Source organism: Fringilla coelebs (assembly GCF_963513975.1).
Source record: "Fringilla coelebs genome assembly, chromosome: 1".
Lineage (NCBI taxonomy): Eukaryota > Metazoa > Chordata > Aves > Passeriformes > Fringillidae > Fringilla > Fringilla coelebs.
In genome coordinates this window covers 95,256,879-95,279,959 of record NC_140028.1, presented here as the reverse complement: position 1 = coordinate 95,279,959, position 23,081 = coordinate 95,256,879, and the positions used below count along the sequence as shown (strand labels likewise).

Here is a 23,081-nt window from a genome sequence, read left to right as displayed (position 1 = left end):
AGAAAGCAAGTCAAAAATACAAATTAAAAACAAATTCTTACACACTAAACAATATCTAAGTCAAAAGGAAAAATAAAATAATCAAGTTAATCCCCAACACGTTTGTATTTTCATCTGTTTGCAGCAGTACAGATCTGCACAAAAATAGCCCCAAGATTATTTGGGATACCCACTTCTCTGCAGTGCAGTGAATAACTAGTAACTAAGAGAGATGAAGAATGGTGAACTGCTGAGCTTGAACTAAGTCTGCATTTTGAGCTCTCTTGCTTGTCTTAGAGGTAGTAGCACATCTGGTGCTTTCCTGTTTTGAAGCAAGACTTTAATCCCACATGATTTGGGATCAGTCTGATGGTGTTTCTATTTTCTTCTCTAGATACTCTCTTCTGTGTGAAATACAAATTTAATTATAGGGATAGGGGAAATGGAGATCAGAAATTTTATGAAGATGGGGATTGTATTTTGTCACTATATTGATCAGGTTTTATAATCTGGTCTTCTGACAATTGTAGAGGTTAGATATTTCTAAATTCAAATTTCTCTTTTCTCACTATCATATAATTTCAGTCTTTGATAACTGGCAACTACATTTTGGAATTTCAACCTCATGACTTCATCTTTTCATAGAGTTCCAGACAGCTTATATGCAGTACCTAATTTTTTTAATGGGAAATGTGCTTATTCAGTGTGGGGAAGACTGTAGGTTTTTTTGGTAAGAGTTCAGTAGTCATGAAGGAGGGGATTCTGCCCCTCTACTCTGCTCTGGTGAGACCTGGAGTGGTACATCCAGCTATGGGATGTGCTACATCCAGTGCTACGTCTTCAGCATGGGAAAGATGTGGACCTGTTGGAATGAGTCCAGAGGAGAGCCACAAAGAGAGATGGAGGATGTCTCCTTTGGACACAAGCTGAGAGAGTTGGGGTTGCTCAGTCTGGAGAAGAAAAGGATCCCAGGAGACCTTACAGCACTTCCTGGTGCCCAAAGCAGGCCTACAAGAAAGCTGGAAATAAACTTTTTGGCAGGGCTTGTTGTGATAGGGCAAGAGTTAATGATTGTAAATTAAAAGAGGGTAGTTTCAGACTGGATACAAAGAATAATTTTTTTTATTATGAGGGTGGTGAGGCAGTGGCACAGGTTGCCCAGAGAAGCTGTGGATGCCCCATCCCTGGAAGTGCTCAAGGCCAGGTTGGATGGGGCTCTGAGCAGCCTGGTCTAGTGGAAAATGTCCCTGCCCATGGCAGGGGGTTGTGGCTAGGTGACTTTAAGATCCCTTCCAGCCCAAACCATGACTGGTCTGCAGATTAGAGACCTCTGAAACAAAGCAGGATGTGTGTGTTTCCCTTCTTCTGACATTTGAGATGTACATCCCCCAGCTGTGCCTTTCAGCTCCAGTTCCAGGGAGTTGGTTGCATGCTTTAGCTTTTAAAGTGTTTTGTTGAGATTTACCTTTTATTTTGTTGAGATTTACTATTTGCATGCATCCATCTGCGCAGAATCATTTTTTTCTACATAGAATCTTTAAAATTATTGTCCTTAAAAAAAAATCCCAGCATTTTGGGATACCCTATTATAGCAGTTTACCCTGTTTCTAAGTTAGTCCAGGAAAGTCTTCCAACTTACTTGTTTGCTTGAATAGTTATCTGTTTTATTATGAGTACACACAGAACTTTGGTGACCCTTGATCTCTTAATTTCCTGGTTTCACTGTTTGTATTGTGGCTTTGTTTTAATGTAATCTAATTGAAGCAAATAATACCAAAGGTTTATTAGCTCATTATAACAAATGACTGGATACTTAAATATGTATTTGAAGTTTTCTGGCTTGTAACACTGCTTTTGTTTTGATTTCAGAATGCTCTCTTTAGTTGTATTAACAGAAATGAAAGTAAGTATATAATGAATAGTTTATTTTGTTTTTCTTTTGTATTATTCATTTTTTCTCTAAACTATAAGAGGATATGCAGGTGAACATATACACAAACACGTGGATTTCAGACCCATATAAGCAAAAGCCATGAGTAAGTTGTCTTACTCAAGTAATAAAGGGATTTGGCTATGTGTATAATTAATATCAGATTTTAATTTGTGTATCTGTGTTTATCTTCTCTGCCATCTTTTTCTTCTGCCTGTTCATTTGATGCGTGCTAAGTAGCAAAATTAAATGCATAGTTGAAATGTTGAAGAACCATGCATTTTGTTGCCTGATATCTGTTTATATAAAATGAAATCAGTGTCTCAGAATTAATTCCAGTAGAAGCTGTTGTAGAACTACTATATGTATTTAACAAAATAGCAAAAATGAGTGAATCACCAGTACCATCTGTTTGGGTTTTTTGAATGACACTACTCTGATATTTGTTTGTTTATTGGAAGTATTTCTCTGCTAATTCAATTATTGGACATGTCTGGTTACCTAAAATAAGAACAAAACAGCTGAAAATGAGATTCAGCTGGCTTGCTAATGTCTTGAGCTTGAGTTCAAGGCAGCTTTAATACTGACTTTTTTCTCCTGCCAGACAAACAAATGTAGTTTGGCTAGTAACAGATATTTCCAGTCATTCTGTAGACATAGATTTTTCAGCAGAGCATAGATTTCTTCTTTTTTTTTTCTTTCATTTCCTTGAGCATCCTTGTGTGTCAGAACCCACAGATTCTCTGTTGTTTGTCTGTTTGCCTCCCCAGTGGGGTCAGTCTGTTGCAGTTACGCAGGTCACCACACCAACTGCCGCGAGTATTGCCAAGCAATTTTTCGGACAGACTCCTCTCCTGGTCCGTCCCAAATTAAAGCAGTTGAAAATTACTGTGCATCCATCAGCCCTCAGCTCATACACTGCGTGAATAACTACACACAGTCGTATCCAATGAGAAACCCCACAGACAGTAAGTACAAGGAAATCCTTCTTTACTGAAAGGAAGTTATAGAGGATACTGAAAATGTACTTCTTGTACATTTCATATAAAATGTGTAATTGTAGAAGTCTTTCATATAAATTGTATTACTATAAGTATATGAATATATATGATGATAGCTTTGAATTTATATGATGATAACTTTTGGTTTAGATGCATTCATAATTTTTATTTACTTTTCATTTTTACATATTGGCTTTGTATTTTTTTCCAGAGTTGATTCTATACAGGAGAAGCAATGTTATTTGAGTTTCTTTGGAGAAGGAGAAGGCACCTTACAGCACTTTTGTTTCTCAGGGCTGCTATGTTGTGCATCTTTAATGTTGTTTTGTGCTTGACTTGATTTTGTTAACAGGTTTGTATTGCTGTGATAGAGCTGAAGACTATGCGTGTCAGACTGCTTGTAAAAGAATTCTAATGTCAATGAAAACAGAGCTTGAAATTGTTGATGGACTTATAGAAGGCTGTAAAACCATGCCTCTCCCTCAGGACCCACTTTGGCAATGTTTTCTTGAGAGTTCAAGATCTGTTCACCCCGGAGTCACTGTGCACCCCCCACCTTCAACAGGCCTCGATGGAGCTAAGCTCCATTGCTGTTCTAAAGCAAATTCTTCCACATGCAGGTCAGTATATCTCCAACCTCATTTCCAGTTGTGAAAGTACTTAGGAGTTTGTCTTGTTTCTGGCCTTTGCCTGAATCTTGCTGTGTACACCAAACAGGAAGTTCTGGAATTCTTAGAAAAAATACAGCTTCAGGTAACCAGATAGTAATCTGTTGAGTAATGTATTCTGTCCAATACTCTGTTTCTCAAAACATATTGTTTTGTAAGAGGAATTAGCCTTTTCTTACAATTGGCACTGGCTTATTAAAGAACACACAATAGGTTAATGAAACTTGTACCATACTTGTGCTCATAATAGCCAACATTGCAGCCTCTGGTTAAGAGGTCTGAACGAGATGCTAAAGAGAGACAAAAGGACAATCAGCTCCACAAACTCTCAAGTGCCTGGTGTTAAAACCTTGGCAGTATTCCTGTCTAGATGCTCTTCTGGTTTTTGTCGGTGAAAAATAACTTAGGTAATTCAGTAATTAAATAAGGGAACTAACTATTCTGACATTTAGAAACACAAAGGTTTTCAGCAAATTGTTGCATGCTTGCAAATTATTGAGGCATTTTTAGTCTAGAGTGGTTTTCTGTCCACATTAAAAATAGATGTTGATTGCATTTTAAATGCATCAGTGTGTCTGAATAAATGGAAAACACTTTAGAGCTGATAATTCCTTTTATATCAAAGTTTCCAGTCTTCCGTCTCATGAATGCCGCAGGATCTTTAAGGGGTTTCATAGTAGAGCCCTGGAGTTACATTATTTCTTAGGACATTGTAGCATAGGATAGTTAATAAAGTATCTTCTATTTCCTTGCTTTGACAATGAGTTCTAAGATGGATCCTTCTATCAAGTTTTTCAATAGGCAGGAGATCCAGTTATACAGTGAAGTTCCATATCTGGGGATGGAAACTTTTGTAGTTTGTAGGACATTTCTGTGAACAATGTGAGCTGGGTATTGCTGGAAACATCTCAAGGAAGCATCTCAAACAAAAGCAGCAAACAGTGTCCCTGTTTCAAACATCAGGGCAAAAGAAGGAATGTATTTTGCTTGAGAGTCATTTCTGTAGGAGGAGAAAGTGTGATTTGAAGCTGAAGGATGGAATTAGAAGTTGTTCATTGTGTTGTCAACTTGGATTTATTACCAGTAAAATCAGCTGGGTTAGTTTTCATCTCAAAGTTGTAAGTTCAGGTTTCCAGGTGTAACATTTTTATTGGATATTGCAGTTTTATATCCTGAAGTCTTTCTGTGTTACTAGCTTAAAGATGTGCTGACGTGCTTGAGCAAAATGGGTTCTTTGCTCTGACCACGACATTTGGGCACCCTTGGAGACTTTATGGGCTCTGACACAATCCTCTGTGGTGGGCGGAGGCAGAGTGATGGAGCAAAGTGATGGGCTAGATCTGAATGGATATTGTTCTTTTAATTTTATTTTCTTCATCTCTATTTCTTTTTCATTTTCAGAGAGCTCTGCACTAAACTTTATAGCACGAGCTGGGGCAATTCACAGAGCTGGCAAGAATTTGATCGCTTTTGTGAGTATAATGCAGTTGAAGTTTCCATGTTGACCTGTTTAGCAGATGTACGAGAACCTTGTCAGCTGGGCTGTAGAAATCTTACTTACTGCACTAATTTTAATAACAGGTAGGAGAGAGACACTGAATGTTTTATAAAGGAATTCCTATGCTTTGATTTCAAAAATAAAATGAAATGTTTTTAAGACTTCTTTTCTTTCTGCAAATATGGTTTTAGTTTATTTGAAAATAAGTAGTTTTTCTTTAGAATGAACTTTTGGAAATGTATTTGGCAATAGATGCAACAAAACTTAAAAGAATAAAAGTTAACCCGTGAACTTGTAAAATGTCACAGTGTATTACCTGTGTGTATTCCTCTGTCTTACTGCATAGACAAGTAAGTCATGGTTACTGGAATGTTGTGTATTATAAATAAGTTTAAAGTGTTTGTTAAGTTTACATGTTACTCGTTTTCAGAATTCCTTTTTTGCAGAGATGTTTCTGTGGGCTTGTACTGTATTATTTCAAAGTGGTGTCTGAAAGTAATTGCAAGGTTACAGTTAGAGTTTAAAAAAAGGCCTAAATTTTCTTAGGTATTAGAGATCTCTGGTTTTGGGGGTTTTTTTACTAGTATGGCATGAGTATTTTTACTAGTTGTGGCATGAGTATTAATAGGAGAATCCTAAGCCTGGCTAAATATAAATCATAAATCAACTTGCATTAGTGATTCACCAAGAAACATTTACAGAGATATTTGGGCTAAGATAGTTGCTCTTGGGTCAACTTCAGGTGAGAAGTATTAAAGTGATATTTGATCTAAGAGCTAGAAGTGAGAAGGGAGTTTCAGCCTTGAGTCTTAAAGACCTTATCTTCCTTAAAGACAGATTTCAAATTTATTCTGATCTTGCTTAACTGTGGGAGGGATTAATTGCTTGTTTACCACAAAAAGCAAGCCATATGAAGGATGTAGAGTTCCTGGGGTGAAAAGGGAAAACGTGTGCTACTTTATTTTTCTTTTATACATGCTATATCTTACCTTCTCCTTTTAAGACCAACAGAACTATTTAGAAGCTGCAATACCCAGTCAGACCAGGGAGCCATGAATGACATGAAGCTATGGGAAAAAGGGAGTATTAAGATGCCTTTCATAAATATTCCTGTGCTTGATATTAAAAAATGCCAGCCAGAAATGTGGAAAGCAATTGCCTGCTCCCTGCAGATTAAACCTTGTCACAGCAAATCTCGAGGAAGTATTATCTGCAAGTAAGTACCGTGGGGAAATCAGAAACCATTTTAGAGGTTTTACAAAGGATTTTAATGAAAACTAAAAAGCTGTGGGACCATGTTTGCTATGTTAGGAAAACATGGCAAGGCAAACATGGAAGGAATATGAAATTGCATGGTTGCCATTGCTTGAATGTCCATCACTGTAAATGAAGATATTTGCCTATTAATGAGATGGATGTAAATGTTTACATTGTAAAGTGAAAGATAAAACAGACGTGTTGAAGTTTTTTTGGCTCTCCATGGGGTCTTAAACCTTTCCTCTTTTTTTGGTTTTGGGATCTACTGATGACTTTCAGCTGACAGAATGATCTGAAAAGAAAAAAAAACTTGTTTTTTGTTTTAATAAATTTTGAAAGTAGGTGATTGAGTAGAAAAAAGAGCAGTTAATAGTGCAGGTAGTGAGGCAGAGTTCAACCCTTATTAGACATTAGTAAATGAAGGAAGTGCTTGGTCTTGGAAGATACATGCATATGATGCCGTAGAAAATGAAGATCACCAAGGCCAAAGTCAAAGAGGAGTAGTACAAGCAGTAGTTACTCTCTTTTGTCACAAATTTGTTCCTTCCTCCAATGTAAAATGTAGCATACACATACATATAAACACTCTGCTGTGAGGCATATTGGGAAAGTGGATTCAGGGAAGGGAATACCATAGAAAGAAATCTTTTTCACCGAAGCCCTTTTACCTTCAGGTAGTCTTCATGAAGTTCTGTCTCTTTATTTATCTGTAGATCAGATTGTGTGGAAATATTGAAGAAGTGTGGAGATCATAATAAATTCCCTGAAGGCCACTCAGCTGAGAGTATTTGTGAGCTCTTATCTCCAACAGACGACTTGGAGAACTGTATACCCTTGGATACTTACCTGAGTAAGTACCAACATACCTATGTTAGCAGCAAAATTAGAAACCAGAACACTTTGAATGCTTGTCATTACTTTTAATAATCTTCATTATTTATTTTTAAGAAAATTGTTTGGAATTTGAGACATTTTATTTAGTGTATTAGAGAAAATTTGGATTTTCAAGTTGCCACAGTTCATTGCTTCTATTCCTTCTTGTATTGGGCATATGTGACAAGAAAATTATTGGGCAGACAAGATAAAGGGAATATATTTTGCATGTGAAGGATCATCTGGGTCATTATTTCCAGGACTGCGGATTAAACTGTTGAAATAAGTTAACTACCTGGTCATATCATGCTTCTACATCTATAATTAAAGTAAAAAAAATTCACAGAAATGTCAAAAATATTATTTTACTGGATGTACGAAATGCCATGCTTTGCTGAAGAAACATACACCTCATGTAAATATCATTGTAGATGATGTGTATTCTATTTTCAGGCCCGAGTTCTTTAGGTAACATTGTAGAAGATGTCACACATCCCTGTAATCCAAACCCATGTGCAGCTAATCAGCTGTGTGAAGTAAATAGAAAAGGATGTCAATCTGGAGAGCTGTGTCTTCCATATTTGTGTGTGCCAGGTAAGGTGTTTTAGGCTTCTCTTGACTGAATTTTGCAGGTAAAGGTGTCATTGAAATGTTGTTTTGGAGGTTTTGAAGTGCACTGCTGTGCCATGGTCTAACCCAGCTGGCACCTGAGTACTGCACACCGCTCGCTGCTTCCCCCTCCGGCCTGGGCAGGGACAGTTTAGTCACTGAAATAAAGTTAATAATAATGGTTGTGATGGTGCTGCTGATGACAAGGGAGGTAACAAAAAGAGGGGAATACAACCCACAGGAGCCAAGAGATGCACAGTGCCACAGCTCCCCTCCCACTGACCCAGCAGCCAGCCCTTCCCTTCTCTTCCAAAGACAACTGGACATGCAGCCGATGCGTTTCTGCTTCTGCCCCCTTCAGTGACACTTTTAATGTGGTTGCACCTCACCAGAAAGACACTTCTGGTCATTTGGGAACTGCTGTTTTAGAGCACTGGTGTTGTCTAACCTCAGGACCATGTGTTAGTGTGAGCTGACTGGGGAGAGAGCCTCGTGCAGAATAAGTTTCAAGTTTTCATAACCCTGACTTTGGCAGGGTTGGGTGATGTCAATAAGAAGGATCAAACCTACAAAAGGAAATGTGAAACTCTGCAATGTCCAACTTCTACAACCCCTTCATTGTTCTGCCCTATGCACTGGTAGTGCTTGCCACAGTTTTCCCCTTTCCTTTAAAGCAGGAGGTGTCATTCAGTGACATGGGGGGTCAGCTGTGGTTCTTGAAGCAGAGCAGAAAGTGTGCATTTGGTGACCACTTGAACATGTGTGTGACTGAGCAAGTGAGAGCAACGCTGATTTTTACACTGAATTGTGTGGAGCAGCCTCCTTTCTAGAGGAGGTGATGGAGAACATTGCCATAGCTGTTCCCTCAGCCTCTTTTCTTCCAGCAGTTCTGTGGCTGATCAGCAGTTTCACCAGTGGTTCCTAATTAAAAAGGAAAGTAGGGTTTTGCTTCACTCATGTATCTGCTCTACTTGAGCTCTTTTAAAAGTGAGGATAGACTTCAGCTTATTCTCTGTGTGAGCCTAGGGACATTGTTTTGGTTATGCTTCTATGACCCTTGCAAATATTTTTGTTTTCCTGGAAAGCTGAGCCTTATTACCATAGAGGTTGTATTGTCTTTACTTGCTGCAAAAGTCAGTCAAAGTCATCTGAAAACAAGCTCTGAGTACAGAGCTTTCAAAGTGATAGTTTGCTTCCTCTGAAGGCTGGAAAGTGACTTTTATGATTTAATTCAGTCTTTTTATTGGCTGAAAGTTTCAGGGAGTTTGTTGCAATTCACCTCTTGTAGGGTTATTTCAATCTATTTATTTTATTATTTTTCCTTGCAATTTTTAATTTTTTTTTCCTTTCTTTTCCAGTCTTTTCTTTTTTAAATCCAATTTTCCTGCTTTTTCTCCCTTTCTCCCCTCCTGACATGTTTGTAAGAATCCTTCAGTATTCACTTAAGAGATACAAGTGTGTAGAAAGGCACAATAAAATCTGTGAGAGAAGGCAAATGACTGGGCTTTGCTTATGAGACCCTTCAATTCAAATTCTGTATTGGAGAAGTTGAAGTATTTGTCATATAACGTTTCATACCGCTACAGAGCTGAAAAATTAAAATACTTGAATTTTTGTAATTTCAAGTTTATTTCTCAAAAGTAACCTCTCTACAGGCACTTCAGAATTTTGTCTCTAGCAACTGTCTTCTATTTTTGCTGCTTGTTGCCTGTGAAATGGGTGAATGTAAGGGGGAGGGTAAGGCTGCTCAAGAACACCTTATGTTTTTTGCAAGTCAGTGTAGTAATTCCTTTCAGCAGTGCCACTTGCCCACCTGTTGACCATTTATGAGCTAAACTTTTTCCTTGCGTGCAGGCTGCAAACTGGGAGAAGCCTCGGATTTTATTGTCCGACAAGGTACACTTATCCAAGTTCCATCCTCAGCTGGTGATGTTGGCTGTTACAAGATCTGCACCTGTGGCCACAGTGGCTTGCTGGAGAACTGTATGGAAATGCGTTGTGTCGACCTCCAGAAATCATGCATTGTTGGAGGACAAAGGAAAAGTAAGTAATAGAGCAGTGATGCATCCAGCAGCTGCTCCTTACCTAAGGAATTTTGAGCTATGTGAGAAGACACCGAGGATCTGAATTCAGAGTTTATCAGAAAATACAGAAGCTGATGATTGCATCCCTGTATTTCACACTGGGTTAAGTCTTAGATATGCTGGAGGGTTCCATTGTTGAAGTCGGTACTGAGCTGTGCCTGTCTCAATCAATCAATCACAGTCCTGTGTGAAGGGTGTTCTCAGTACACCATTTCTTTTTGGCATGGGGTGGTTTCTTTCATTTCTCCAAATGGTTGGTGAGGGGTTGTTTTGGATTTGTTGGGGGTTTTTTTTCTTCCTTCCAGTGGTTTGTGGCATCTGGACCCACGAATTCCCAAGGTTTATGTTTCCACTCCAGTGGTTGGCACAAAGACCTCTTTCCCTACTTACTGATTCATTCATCTTAAGGTTTGTTAGTACTCATGCACATATTCAGAGTAGGAAGCACACATCTTAAAAGTGTGAAAATAGGATTGGATAAAAATAAAGTATAGGTTGTGGTGATAAAGTGTAGAGTTCAGTGAGAAGGGCATACTGTCCAGCTGCCTGTCTACATTGAACCATTCCCTTTTTCCCCTCTTCCCTTTGCTTTCCTACACATCTTCCTGCTTGATTCATCTTAATTCCTCCTTTGCCTTTTCTTTGGCTCTTCTACTAAACATCCCCTAATAAGTTTTGCACAATCTCAATGTTAAATAAGAATTACAGTTTAAGATGTTTATCCATGGGTCTAACATATGTCTAGAAATAAACGTGTAAGCAAATACATGATGATGATGAAGGTGTATTGAACACTGTGGTTTTTTAAAGTCTTCCTCACCGTGGCAGTTTAGAGTTCAAATTGGCATGGGTAACAAGGATTTATTGGGTTCTACCTAATCTGACTGTCAAAGGAGTTCAAGGAGATGTGACAGGTGATGCTTCTTAGAAGGTTATATTGATTTATTTTCAGATTTACTCTTTGCTTGAGACCTTTAAATGTGTATTTTTGTCATGTACTGGCATTATAATAATGGAAAAAGAAAACAAAAAAAGAGCTTCTGCTAAGGTAGGGGGAAACTTATTAAAGGTCTTGAATATAAAGTGGAGTCTGTGCTGAGCTGTGACATGTCTGAATTTGGTGTCTTTGAACAGACACAACAGAGATATTCTGCTAGTGAACAGTTACCTATCTCAGCACTGCACACTGTTTAGTCTCTGTAAATCAGCCCTTTTAAACTACTGTCAGACTGTTGTCCAAGCAGAGCTGAAGCAAAGTAAAAATATCTCATGAGTCCAAAATAACTGAGATTTCTTTTTTGCCATGTTCACGCTAAGTAAAACTTAAGAAGCAAGGCACTTGCTGTAGTTTCATTTGTCATTTTCAGATTGGGAATCAATCCCTAAATCATGAAAGAGCAGGAAATTGGGATATTATTTTCATCACTCAGGAAAGTCTGTCTGCAGTATTCCAGGGAATGAAATGGGGGATTTTGGAATCTGGTTTTTTGTTGTTGTTTGTCCAAAGAAGATAAAAGGCAGCCAAACACACTTAAAACTTTTTTTGGGGTTTTGGATTTTTTTTTTCAGAGCCAGTACTATTTGTTCATGGAAGCAGAACAATGAAAATATCTTAACATTAAAAATATTTGACGGGCAGTTGTAGAAAATATCTGGTGAAAGTGGATGCTTTTAAGATACAGTTGTTAACAAATGCAGTTTTTAAATTATGACTGTAGCTTTTTATGGACCATTCTATCCAAGGAAACCTGCAGTTTTTCAGATTATTGGTGAAAATAATCACAAAGATGTTTGATGCTGTATTTGTATTTGATGGTTGCACAGTGTACAGCTCTCACTTGTTCTGGGAACCATAATATGTGTAGCTGTAGGTATTCAGTAAGTGCTGTCCATTTAAAAACAAGCAAACTACCACAACTCCAAAACCAGACAGCTTCCTTTTTGCCATAGTGACTTATAAGGTGTTTGTGGTGATTAAGACTCTAGGTAATATGTAATAAAAAATAAAAATTACTAGGTTCCAAATTTGTTAGATGATGCATTGAAAGCAAAGAATGAAAAGTTTATGGTCACCATGTAAATATTTTGCAGTGACTATATTTCATAGGTTTATATGTCAGTCATAGACATAAGATCTGAACTGTGTTTTTTGAAACCATTCTCTATAAAGAAGACAACTCTGAATGTTTTGAATGATGCTGGGGTTTTTTGTGCTGTGAGTTGACTCCAGCCAACGAAATGATTACTGATGAGGACAGGTTGCTGTGTGCAGTCTTTGACAGTGAAAGACAATGGCCCTGCACCGTTTTCAGGTGGATCCTAAGCCAGGTACTCTGCAGAATCACCTGAGATTCTGTTTGGCATTACTTTCTAAGTTTTTCTTCCCTGCTGGCAAATTCTTTGCTCCTTTGAGTAGTACTGTGGTGTACTACTAAAGAGAGCTTTTTGTGCTACAGAGGCTTTCTCTCCTACCCCTTCTTGTGCTGCCCTCATTTGTCTCTGAATTGCTCCAGGGCTGCGGGGTTTCCTTGTGCCTGTGTAATATTTTCTCAAAAATTCTAATTCTCAACCCTTTGAAAAGAGATGAAAGGGAATTACCTTATTCTGTAAGGTAATTACTGTTATACTTTCCTCAAGAGCTGTGTACTTGTTGGTAGTCTTTGATAACCAGTTTGGTTATGGATAGATCAGAGTCTGTCATCAGCAGGAATTGATTTGACACAAAACACACATCACAGTGAAGGGCAGTCATATGGGCAGTTCAGAAAACCAAACTGGAGTTGCTAAATTGAAGAAAAATCCTCTAAGTTTGCAGTTTGGTTCTTAGATTCAGGTGTTAAAATGTTACTGACTTATAAAATATGTTCCAATTCAATGAAGGCTGGAATGAAGCATTGGCACTTTTACCGCTTGACAAACACATACAAGTTGTGCTTTATGTGTGAGACTAGAAGTTTAGGAAGCATATGTAAATTTTATTTAGAAGAATGTGTCTTTACAAAAGCTTTATCATTAAGAAAACATGAAACTTGCTAGCCAGAATTTATTGTTCTAAAAAAAAATAAATAAACAACAAACAGAAAACCTAATTTATACAGGCTTTGAAAGGACTAAGTGCTTGCTTCTGTGGTTAACTAATCAATCAAAACCACATGTGAACAGACTTTTCCTGTAAGTGAATAAAGCAAAACTTGAAATCTATTGAAAAAAAAGATGGAAATTTCAGTGGCAAAATATACTAAAAAGGGAAATTACAGAAACAATTAATGAGAATGTAGTAGCTATGTAGTGCATATGAATATATAGTCGTTGGGTGTATTTGCATTAATTGTATGTATTTATTTAATTTATTTGAAGGCCATGGAACGTCCTTTAATATAGATTGCAATGTCTGCTCCTGTTTTGCTGGAAACTTGATTTGTTCCACACGTCAGTGTCTGACTGAGCACAGCTCGGAGGATGAACGTCGGAAGTTTACAGGTAACTTTCCAAACCATGAAAGCACTAAGCTGAGTATTTTTAGAGCAGGAATTATCAACAAAATTCTTTCTGCAGTATTAATGGAAAGCACCAGATAATTTGTTACTACTATGTTTTTTTAACTATTTTTTTTTCTCACATCCAACCTGCACTGCGGGGAAAAAAATCAATACTGAGAAATAAAACCTCAAGTAATACCTAAAAATAAGTGGAGACAGAGTGCACTAGGGATGAGAGATAAGGAGTTTAGGGGGAGAATGGAGAAAGCTGAGTAGAATGAGCAAAGAGACAGGACACAAAGTTCCCTTCCTGCAACTCGTGCTCCAGCAGTGCTAAATGACAGGTGGGAGAAAGGGGCTGAAGGCAGAGATGCCTCAGTGACCCCTTTTGTATCTTGTGTCGTGGCAAATGAGCGTGCACCCGATCCCTGCTCTGTGTGTTGCTCCTGCAGGTCTGCCCTGTAACTGCGTGGACCAGTTCGTCCCGGTCTGCGGCCAGAACGGGCGCACGTATCCCAGCGCGTGCATCGCTCGCTGCGTCGGGCTCCAGGACAGCCAGTTTGAGTTTGGATCCTGTATTTCCAAGGATCCTTGCAACCCAAACCCTTGTAATAAAAATCAAAGGTAAGAGCAGAATATGTTTTTCAGCTTTTCTTTGGCTTCGTCCGCTCATAAAGCGGATTTACGTGTTCTTTGAATGCGTTGTATATTGTAACATTCTGCTTTGGGGCTGGTCCAATAAAAATAACTGTTTGAAGTAGCTGCTTTTTATTGATCTTAGTTAGTAATATTGGACTGTAAGAACTGCCCGTTCTTGGTTCCAGTTTTGTAGTGCTCTGCCAATTAAATTCATTATGCAGATCTCAGTTTAGCAATAAAGGAGACTTCACATACATTTTCAAAAGTGGGAGAACGGGATTTTGTCGAAATGGCAATAACTGCCATTTTACTACTTTGTTTCACACCTTCTTTTAATAGTTTACAAAGAAGACCCACATCTGAATTCAAGAGTTGGAGTTAGTCTTGCTTATTCAGTCAGTAATCTGTGCTTTTTGTCTCTAAAATAGGAAAATATCAATCACCCTTTTTTCTTAAACTGAAATCTTGTGAAAACGATGTCTGTACAATCTCTGGTTTTTCAGTATCAAGAAAAGCAAAATCTGCATAGACAAATATATTAAAACAAAAATATGCTTTGTACTAGTGTCAGGCAAAAAAAAAATCTGACCTTTCTTACAGAGATCAAAGCCTGTGGCTCACAATATTGGTCTCTGTCTTCAATTTTCCCAGTGTTGTGCAATATTGCAGTCTCCTTTGAATTAGTGCATTTTTCTGTTTTGAAAGAAACCCATCAAAATAAGTTGTGTAATATTGTGCTTTCATGAAAGCTGATTGTACCAATTTTAGGGTTTTTTTCCTTTTTCTGCACTTAAAATGCCATGATGTAGAAAAATACTGGGAAAACACTGTAGTCTTGTAGCTGTTACGGCCATAATGGCATTCAAAATTGCAATTTCAAACCTGCATTGTGGATAAACATTTTTTACTTTTTATGTTTGAAGTTTCGAGAGTACATAGAAGCTTTCCATTTTTTCAAAATACCATTCTGCTTAGAACCTCAGCTTGTAGTTTCAGTAAAGGACTGTACAACACAATACACATGTCTGGGTCAGTTTGATAATGTAGCTCAAACTGAACATGCTCATCTGAAGATGCCCCTGATGCACTTGGAATGTATTTAGGATCTTACATTCCACTTGGGAAGTGTTTAATCCTCAGAGTTTCCAAGCCTTCCCTAATATCAAATATCTGGAGTGCATGGCAGTGCAGCACTCAGAGAGAATAAGGACATATTGTGCCTTTTCCAGTGGTGGCAGCACTGCTGTAATTTATGGAAGGAGGGAGTTGTCCAGAGAGGCCACGAGACCTTGGATGCCTTGCAGGGCCTGTGCCAAATGTTTTGCAGCTAAGATCATGGAAGGTACATGTTTAATACAAAGGGGAAAGAAATTGTGCTGGTTTTCTGTCTGTACTTGTCTGTGAAGTACAGGAATGGATGCCAAGAAAGTTTGTTTGCAGTCATCCTCTAGGTGGGATGTCATACAATATTCCAAAGCTAGAATCCAATTAGATATTTGTAATTGAAACTATGTCATCTTGTAGGTCTTGTTTTCACCCCTTTCTCAGAGAAGGGTAAGACTAGACCTCTGCAATACAATTTTTTCTTCTTGCTGTTTCCAGGATTTTCTCTAGCCTAGCTGTTCTTAAATGTTCATTTACAAAATGAAGTACAGGAGTAGGTAAGAAGTTTATCCAAGCCTTTGTCAATAATCCATTGAAAAATACTTGGTAGAACATAAATGTTAGTGGAAACTGCAGTTGTATTGACATACATTGAGTAAACGTGGTGTGAAATTGTTCCAGGTTTGTGATGAGACCTGAAAAGGGCTATTCAGAGAGTTCTATCACTTGTATCTCCTGCAGCTCTGCTGAACCGCAGTTAGTTCTAAAGCACTGGAGAAAACTTCACTGAAAATACTTTCCCTCAATTTTTGAGACTTAAAATATTCCATGACATGACATGAAATTATTATGACTTTCTGCAGGTGCATACCAAAGAAACAAGTTTGCTTGACCAGTTTTGAGAAGTTTGAATGCAGCCAGCATGAATGTGTGCCAAGGCAGTTAAACTGTGACCAGACACGGGATCCTGTTTGTGACACAGACAATGTGGAATACACTAACTTGTGTACTTTGTACCAAAAAGGAAAAACTTTGGCATACCGAGGACCATGCCAGGTAGGAAGTGGTTCTGGCAATAAGTATCAAATCTTCTTTGTTCCTTGGTGTTCAACTTCACAATTTTAAATTTTTTTTAAATTTTTTAATTTATTGTTTGTTTGTATCTTTTTAAAGTATTCTTTTTGGGGTTTATAGCTTATAAAATGTTCTAATAAAAAGTAGTAATCTAAAAATTTATTTTTAACTAGTATAAAAATAATCTCACGATCTTCAGAATTTTGTCAAGTGTTTCTCTGCTTTAGTTAACAGTTGTCTCAAAGCCAGTCAAAAGCTCCACTTATGCTTTCTTGGGGGTAATACTCCTGATCTTTATATCTTCCTATAGATACTATTAAAGCTTGCCCACTAAGGTGTGTTTGTAGTAATTAGTGCAGTTCCTTGGTCACTTAAATGTTAATTCTTACCAATTTTAACTCGTTGAAATATAATGCCCAGTCATACAAAGTCTTTAGCTTTTTGTGTGATTGTGCCCCAGGTTTACCAAGTTCATTGCTCAGGATCTATTTACATACTAGGCAGTCTGTAATAATTTTCTAGTTAGCCTGCATTGGATTAGTCTTCATACTAATCCTTGAGAAGGATTAAAATTAGGTTTAGTTTTTGCATCCCACCACTCTCTACGGTGGTGTTAGACAAGGTGGTTCTGTCACCTTACAATAACACACACAAATATAAGTAATATAGGTAAATAAGTGATATATAAAAATATACAACAACGTGTTAGAAATACGTGTGCATGCACACTAAATTTTAAGCACACAAAGCCACACTAAGATGAATTAATAAATTACTAATGAGTTGTTTAAAAATCAATTTTATTAATAGAATATTTTAAGGTATAGTAAAATTATAACCATTTAAATTGATTTAGTAAGTTAATTTTAATACGGTCATTTTATTTAAGCACTGCACCCAACCAAAGTCGTCAGTTTCTGAAATATGCTTTACTGTGCATTTCTCAGACTCTGTCACCTTCTTAAGTACTTACCCTTTTCATTGACGGCCCGCTCATGAATGGCAGGTTATTTCCTCTGCATTTCCGACCTTCCCCAAGCTTTGACAACCTTAGCGGTGAATTCCCATCAGTTTGCCTTTCCCCGCGCTGGAAGCACTCGGCAGGGCGAGCCGTGGCTGCAGCGTTGCCGTGTGTTCCAGCCCTTCTGCAGGTCACCGGAGCCCGTCTGCGGGCACAACGGGGACACCTACGGCAGCGTCTGCGCCGCCTACGCCGACCGCGTGGCCGTGGACTACCGGGGAGCCTGCCAGGCCGTGGGCGCGCTCTCCGACCGCGGCTCCCACTCCGAGTGCGCCTTCGTCCGCTGCCCCCAGCTCTCTGCCACCGCCTGCAAACCCGTCCTGGCGCCAGGTGGGCCCCGCGCTGCCAGACCGGAGAGCTGCCCAGGGCCATGCTCGCGATGAAAGGCAGGCTTAGCGTGTGGTGTGAACAGAAGGCGTAAAGCAAGGCTCTGTTAGGGCTAGAACCAGGCGGTGTCGGGACTCAGATGAGTAAACCTGAATTGGAAGGGCCTTACAGGCTTTGGGGGGATGCTCCTTCAGTCTCTTAGAGACTGGCAGCTGGGATGAGTTTGGGAGAAACGAAGGAGCTCTGCGGTGTCCAGGGTACGATGCTTCTAGGAATCTGGTGAGTAATTTTTCAGAAGTGGCAGCACAGATACCACATTGGAATGCTGAGCTGTCATCGGCATCGGGTTCCCAGAAGAGCAAAGATGGTGTTCAGTTAGTTAGGAGACAGTAAAATACCAAATGCATTCACAATACTGTGGAAGACAGCAGGAGTAGTTTTGAGTGTGCTGGTTTGAAGCAGGTTTTTATTGTTTCCACAAGTGCTTCCTTTATGAAACAACTAATCACAGGTAATAATACACAGAGCAAGGAAAGCTCTGTTCTTAAAATGAAAGTTTTATTTATTTTTCTCCTATCTCGCCCCCTTTGAAAAAGGACTTCGTGCTTCGTAATCACATTTAGTACTGCAAATGTCACTCTGTGAGTGTGAATTACATCTAAGTTGGTGGATTTAATACACAGCCTGGATAGAAAGTTGAAATACTATCCCTTTGGTTTCTGACATGATGAGGAAAACAGTAGGAGAAATACAACATCTGTCAGACAAGCACTTTTTCTCCCTTGTTACCTAAAGGTTTCACTCTCCAGCATGGTGTAACTGCAGAAATCAATGCTTGCAATGTGCATAAAGCTTCTGTCACATCCTAGCTATATCAGCTCTTGAAATCCATCATTTCTGTAGGGGATATGCATGCATCCGTACCAAATCTTGTGGTACGCACAGTGCCTCCAGTTTTTAGCTTACAATAATGAAGGATCTTAAAAAGAGTGAAAATTCATCTTGTTGCTTCATGCTGATAGTAGTAAAAGTGTGTTGAAAGGTGACAGATTTTGCATTATATATGTTTTCAGTATTAAAAAAATATTAGACATGTGCAATTCTGCTGTCAAATCAAAACATTTACTTTGCTTTGGTAATATTGCTATTTTCATGTTTAGTTAATATCCAAATTTTGACTCTTTGCTTACTTAAAAGTGAAAAGACTACTTGTTTTTATTACTGAGATTTCTTTAATTCACATAGGAGCCTGCTGTCCACTATGTGCTGGAATGCTGAGAATCTTATATGACAAAGACAAGCTGGATAATTTTGCAAGGGTAAACATTTCAATCATCCCTAATGTTAAATGGTATATGAAAAGTCAAGTTACAGTGCACTTCCTCCTGAAAGGTTGACATGTTATAGAAACCATTATTTTTTAGTTGTTACTTGTTATTGTTGGGTTTTTTTCCTTGTACTGCTTATGCTTTCCTTTATTTCTTTATCTGAGTCATAAATTGAATTAAAATGCAAAGCAAAACAGAATTAGAGTAGGCACAAACAAGCAGACTCAGGTTTGCAGTTTGTTATAGTGCAGTTTGCAGTTTTTGACTTGGAATAATGCAGACAAATTATATGGGAACAGCATCTATGATTCTGCTGCTTTCCTGTCAGAGATTTTGTGTCTGTAGGTGCTGTGTATGTGTGTTGGCCAGTTTTGCTGAGTAACAGTGTCTGTTGGGTCATGACTGCATCCTGGAGTGTTGTCCAGATGCCATCTCCATTGCTACGAGGGACACAGTGGCTACTGCAGCTTCTCAGTTCATACATTACATGTGACCATGAAGGAGAATTTTTAGTTTCTGTTAGAAGAAGCCTTTCCAGTTAAAGAAATGTATTGGTCTTATTCAAGTAGCTGGTGATAACTACTCTCACCTACTAAGCACCCTAATACCTGGATTGTAATGTCTGCCTCTTTTAGTTCAGACAGCTGCTTCATGTAAGAAAAAGCTGCTTCAAATACTACAGAGTTCTATAAATCTAGGGCTGCTCTCCCTCTTGTTTTCCCGTGTGGGAGCACAAACCACTGTAACAGATAGCCAGTTAAGCAGTTACATTATTTTGAAGTATATAACACACAGACACACTAACCATGAAGATGGACAACACGTATCAAAACCACACAATACACAGTATAAGAAGTAAATATTTTTCCTCTTTCTTTCCTTCACTTTTTTTTTTTTTACATTTTTGGAGGGGTTGGTTTTCATGTTTTTTTTAGAATCAGTGAATCATTTCTTAGAATGATGTTTTAGAATCATTGAATCCTTTAGGTCTTTAGCTAGCATTTAGAGTTTGGAACTGAGTAGTTTAATGGCTGAAACACATTTTCTGGCATGACATAATGTTATAAAACTGAGGAGGAGAATTTTCCATAATATCACATCATCCACAGAGTTCTTTGTTTTCTTCCAGGTAACAAATAAAAAGCCGATAACGGTACTTGACATACTTGAAAAAATCCGCCTGCACGTGTCAGTGCCACAGTGTGATGTGTTTGGATACTTAAGCATAGAATCTGAAATTGTGATTCTCATCATTCCTGTGGATCAGAACCCCAAACCACTGCAGGTAGATGATGTTGTTATTTTATTTACCCAGCATTAATGTGCTTCACTTTTGTACATGTAGGATGGTGCTTGTTTCTCAGACAGATACTTTGTGTGGAATTTGATTGCTCATGCCCTGTTATGTCCAACTCAGCTCCAACTTCTGTCTCCTTCTCCAGCAGAAATAGCCCAAAATTGTTACCAGGACTTAAGAAAGAAAGTCCTGCCAGCCTGGTCAGCTCTCAGTCCAGCAGGTGCTGTCAGATTCCTGGGAGGAATAAGACTCCGAAATCAGAGGCCACCACTGCTTACCCTGTTGCTGAGCTAGACACTCCCCAAGTTTCTAAGCTTTGGACCTCCAGATGTTAAGTTTGTCAAGTTTAAACTTCACCAGAGGCAGCTTCCAATGCTTTTAAAGAGACTTATTATGAAATTCCTTTTCAGGGTGCAGTAGAAAATGAAGTGGGAAAAATTAATTTCCTAACAGAAATTCATTAATATCGTCATGTCTGTGGGGGAATGGAAACCTGCCGTTTCCCAGGTTCTGTTACTTCCATTCTTTTCTCTCTTTCCCATAAACAAAATGTTATCTCTCATTTGGAAAAAAAAATACCAGGAAGGAGAAAATCTGGGGGTTTTCCACCATTGCAGACTTCAAGGAAGTGAGTTGGTCAATCAGGAAGGAAGTCCTCAGTTGTAGAGGCACTTTCTTTAGCGATAATTCACTCTGGGCTTTTTTGCATCAACATTCAAAACATGTCACCCCACACTAACTTGTATATAGTTTCCTTCTTTTCCTTTTCTGCTGTTCAGGGCTTTTACAGGAGTTTCCATAGTACCAAAGTCTATGATGAGACCTCCGATCTGTTTTCCAAGTACTCCCCAAAATCATATCAGTCTTATGTGCTGATGGGAATATTTTTGCACTGGCATCTTACAAGGTAAGAAGAGAAATAATAACTTTTTTTTCCCTTTAGATTGAAGCCTGCAATAAAGAGGCAGAAAAGATCGAGTCTCTGATCAATTCGGACAGCCCAACATTGGCGTCACACGTGCCACTGTCAGCTCTGATTGCATCTCAAGTGCAAGTTTCATTTAGCATTTCTTCTGCTTCTGCTCAAGTGGTGCCTGCTCTGCACTCCCTCTTCATAAGCCTTCTTCTGTTCACCTTGGCATCAGCGCTGAGACACTGCATGTAACTGCTTGGGAAATTTGCAACAGCACTGTGGCATTCGTATTGTGAAGGAGGTTTGGAGTTGTTGATCACTGAACCAGAAAACAAAACACGTGCAAGATTTGATGAACTTCTATTTTTCAATGAAGGACTAAAAGTATTTGAATAATGTGAAAAGATTATTCTCTTATTCATAACTAGTCAGATGACTGTTTCAGCACAATTAGATTGTTTTCCATGGATTTGGAAACATAAATATGCTCTGGAAGGTTCTGACATTATGAATTTATGATTTTGAGGAGAAGGGATCTTATAAGGTTTTTTCAGCCATGAACTAAACAGTGTTTTGAGTTTACTGAAGAATGCTAATTTTATATTATTCAGATGCATATCAATGACAAAGAAAGCATGCACCTATTTTAAACATCATTTTTGGAAGAAACAGATTGCTGCTACTTAATTACCTTACCAAAAATTTAAGAGTTTATTCTCATGTAAATATGCTTTCATATTTTATTATGAAGAAAACTAACTAGGCCTGGGCCTATTTCAGTAGACATCTTTCCTTGGACTAGTGAAGACTTGCAGGACTTTGGGCTCACTGCTTGTAAAATGACAATCAAGCACTATGCTAGTACCTGACTTCAGTGAAGAGATGTCCTTTTTATAGTTTTGTACATTTCAGAATCTCATATTGGATGCAAAATATAAAGAATCTCAGTATCTATATTTAAGTGCCATTTAAAATATTGCAGTATTTGCATGTTATCTAATGAAATTTATACTTAAATGTTTATACAAACAGTATGTTTTATTACTTATTGTATTTTATGCACCTGACTTTACATGAAGTATTTTATATCAGTATTATGATAGCCAAGTTTTGAAGTATATACAGAAAAACTTATTTTTGCCAAAATGCTGAACTTTGAAAGAAAGCACTGAAAACTTTTTTGAACATGTATATTGTAGCATGTTTGTAGCAGTTATTTTCTGCTAAATCTTTTAAATGCAAAAGCATTAAAGCTTTTTATTTTAATAAACACTTGTGTCTTGTGTCCTTGTGTAGAATGTGTGTAATTTTATGGATTCAGCAACACTGCATATATTTCCCTTCCTCTCTCAAAATAAGCACTTAAAACTAACTGCACTTACATACATGCATGACTCACACAGATAATGTTCCCAAATAGATGTCAAGAGGGTCTCAGGGGTGAAAGTGTTCTTGCCAAATACCTTGAGGAAGACTCATGCAAATAATCATCCAAGTCTTTAAACAAAAACTTGAGTATGTTGATAATCCATCTGTTTCTGAAATTTGTTACGTGTATTCTTTAGACTTGGACACAGAAATGGAATGGATGCATTTTTGAAAAGCTTTTTGAACTGAAATGCCTCAGATGATAGCCCCAGAAACTTCAAACAATTCAGATTTTTTGTTTTTCCAAATCATTAGCAAATATCTCTTCAATATGTAGTTTCGTAGCTTGACTAGCATCTGGCTGAAGCAAATCTGATGCCTACTAAAAAAGGAATTACAAATGTCTTAAGAAATACATATATAGACACACATGTGTGTTTATGTGTGTGTATACATATATATATATATGTATATATATATGCACAACACTGGAAACCTTAGTAAAGGGCTTTAAAAGCACACTTTTGGTGGAATAGAATATACAGTGAACTTACTTTTACACATCTGTGAAGATTTTCTTTGATGAGAAATTTATGCCTTAATTTGTGCAATGAATCTGGGAGAAGCAGAAT

The 23,081-nt window shown here is 38.0% G+C and overlaps 1 protein-coding gene across 1 annotated transcript in view; it reads left to right on the top strand.

Annotated features, from left to right (window-relative positions):
* RECK (reversion inducing cysteine rich protein with kazal motifs) overlaps positions 1–22,246 on the top strand; it is a 46,906-nt gene extending 24,660 nt beyond the window's left edge. Inside the window, exons 7-21 of the mRNA XM_084202942.1 lie at positions 1,849–1,882; positions 2,680–2,877; positions 3,263–3,530; positions 4,980–5,159; positions 6,080–6,292; positions 7,047–7,183; positions 7,660–7,800; positions 9,670–9,858; positions 13,257–13,379; positions 13,831–14,002; positions 15,985–16,177; positions 17,336–17,546; positions 18,789–18,862; positions 20,001–20,156; positions 21,112–22,246. Of these exons, the coding sequence (XP_084059068.1) occupies positions 1,849–1,882; positions 2,680–2,877; positions 3,263–3,530; positions 4,980–5,159; positions 6,080–6,292; positions 7,047–7,183; positions 7,660–7,800; positions 9,670–9,858; positions 13,257–13,379; positions 13,831–14,002; positions 15,985–16,177; positions 17,336–17,546; positions 18,789–18,862; positions 20,001–20,156; positions 21,112–21,333 (2,511 nt within the window). The 3' untranslated portion in view covers positions 21,334–22,246. The remainder of the gene's footprint in view (positions 1–1,848; positions 1,883–2,679; positions 2,878–3,262; positions 3,531–4,979; positions 5,160–6,079; positions 6,293–7,046; positions 7,184–7,659; positions 7,801–9,669; positions 9,859–13,256; positions 13,380–13,830; positions 14,003–15,984; positions 16,178–17,335; positions 17,547–18,788; positions 18,863–20,000; positions 20,157–21,111) is intronic.
* The last annotated feature ends 835 nt before the right edge of the window (positions 22,247–23,081 follow it).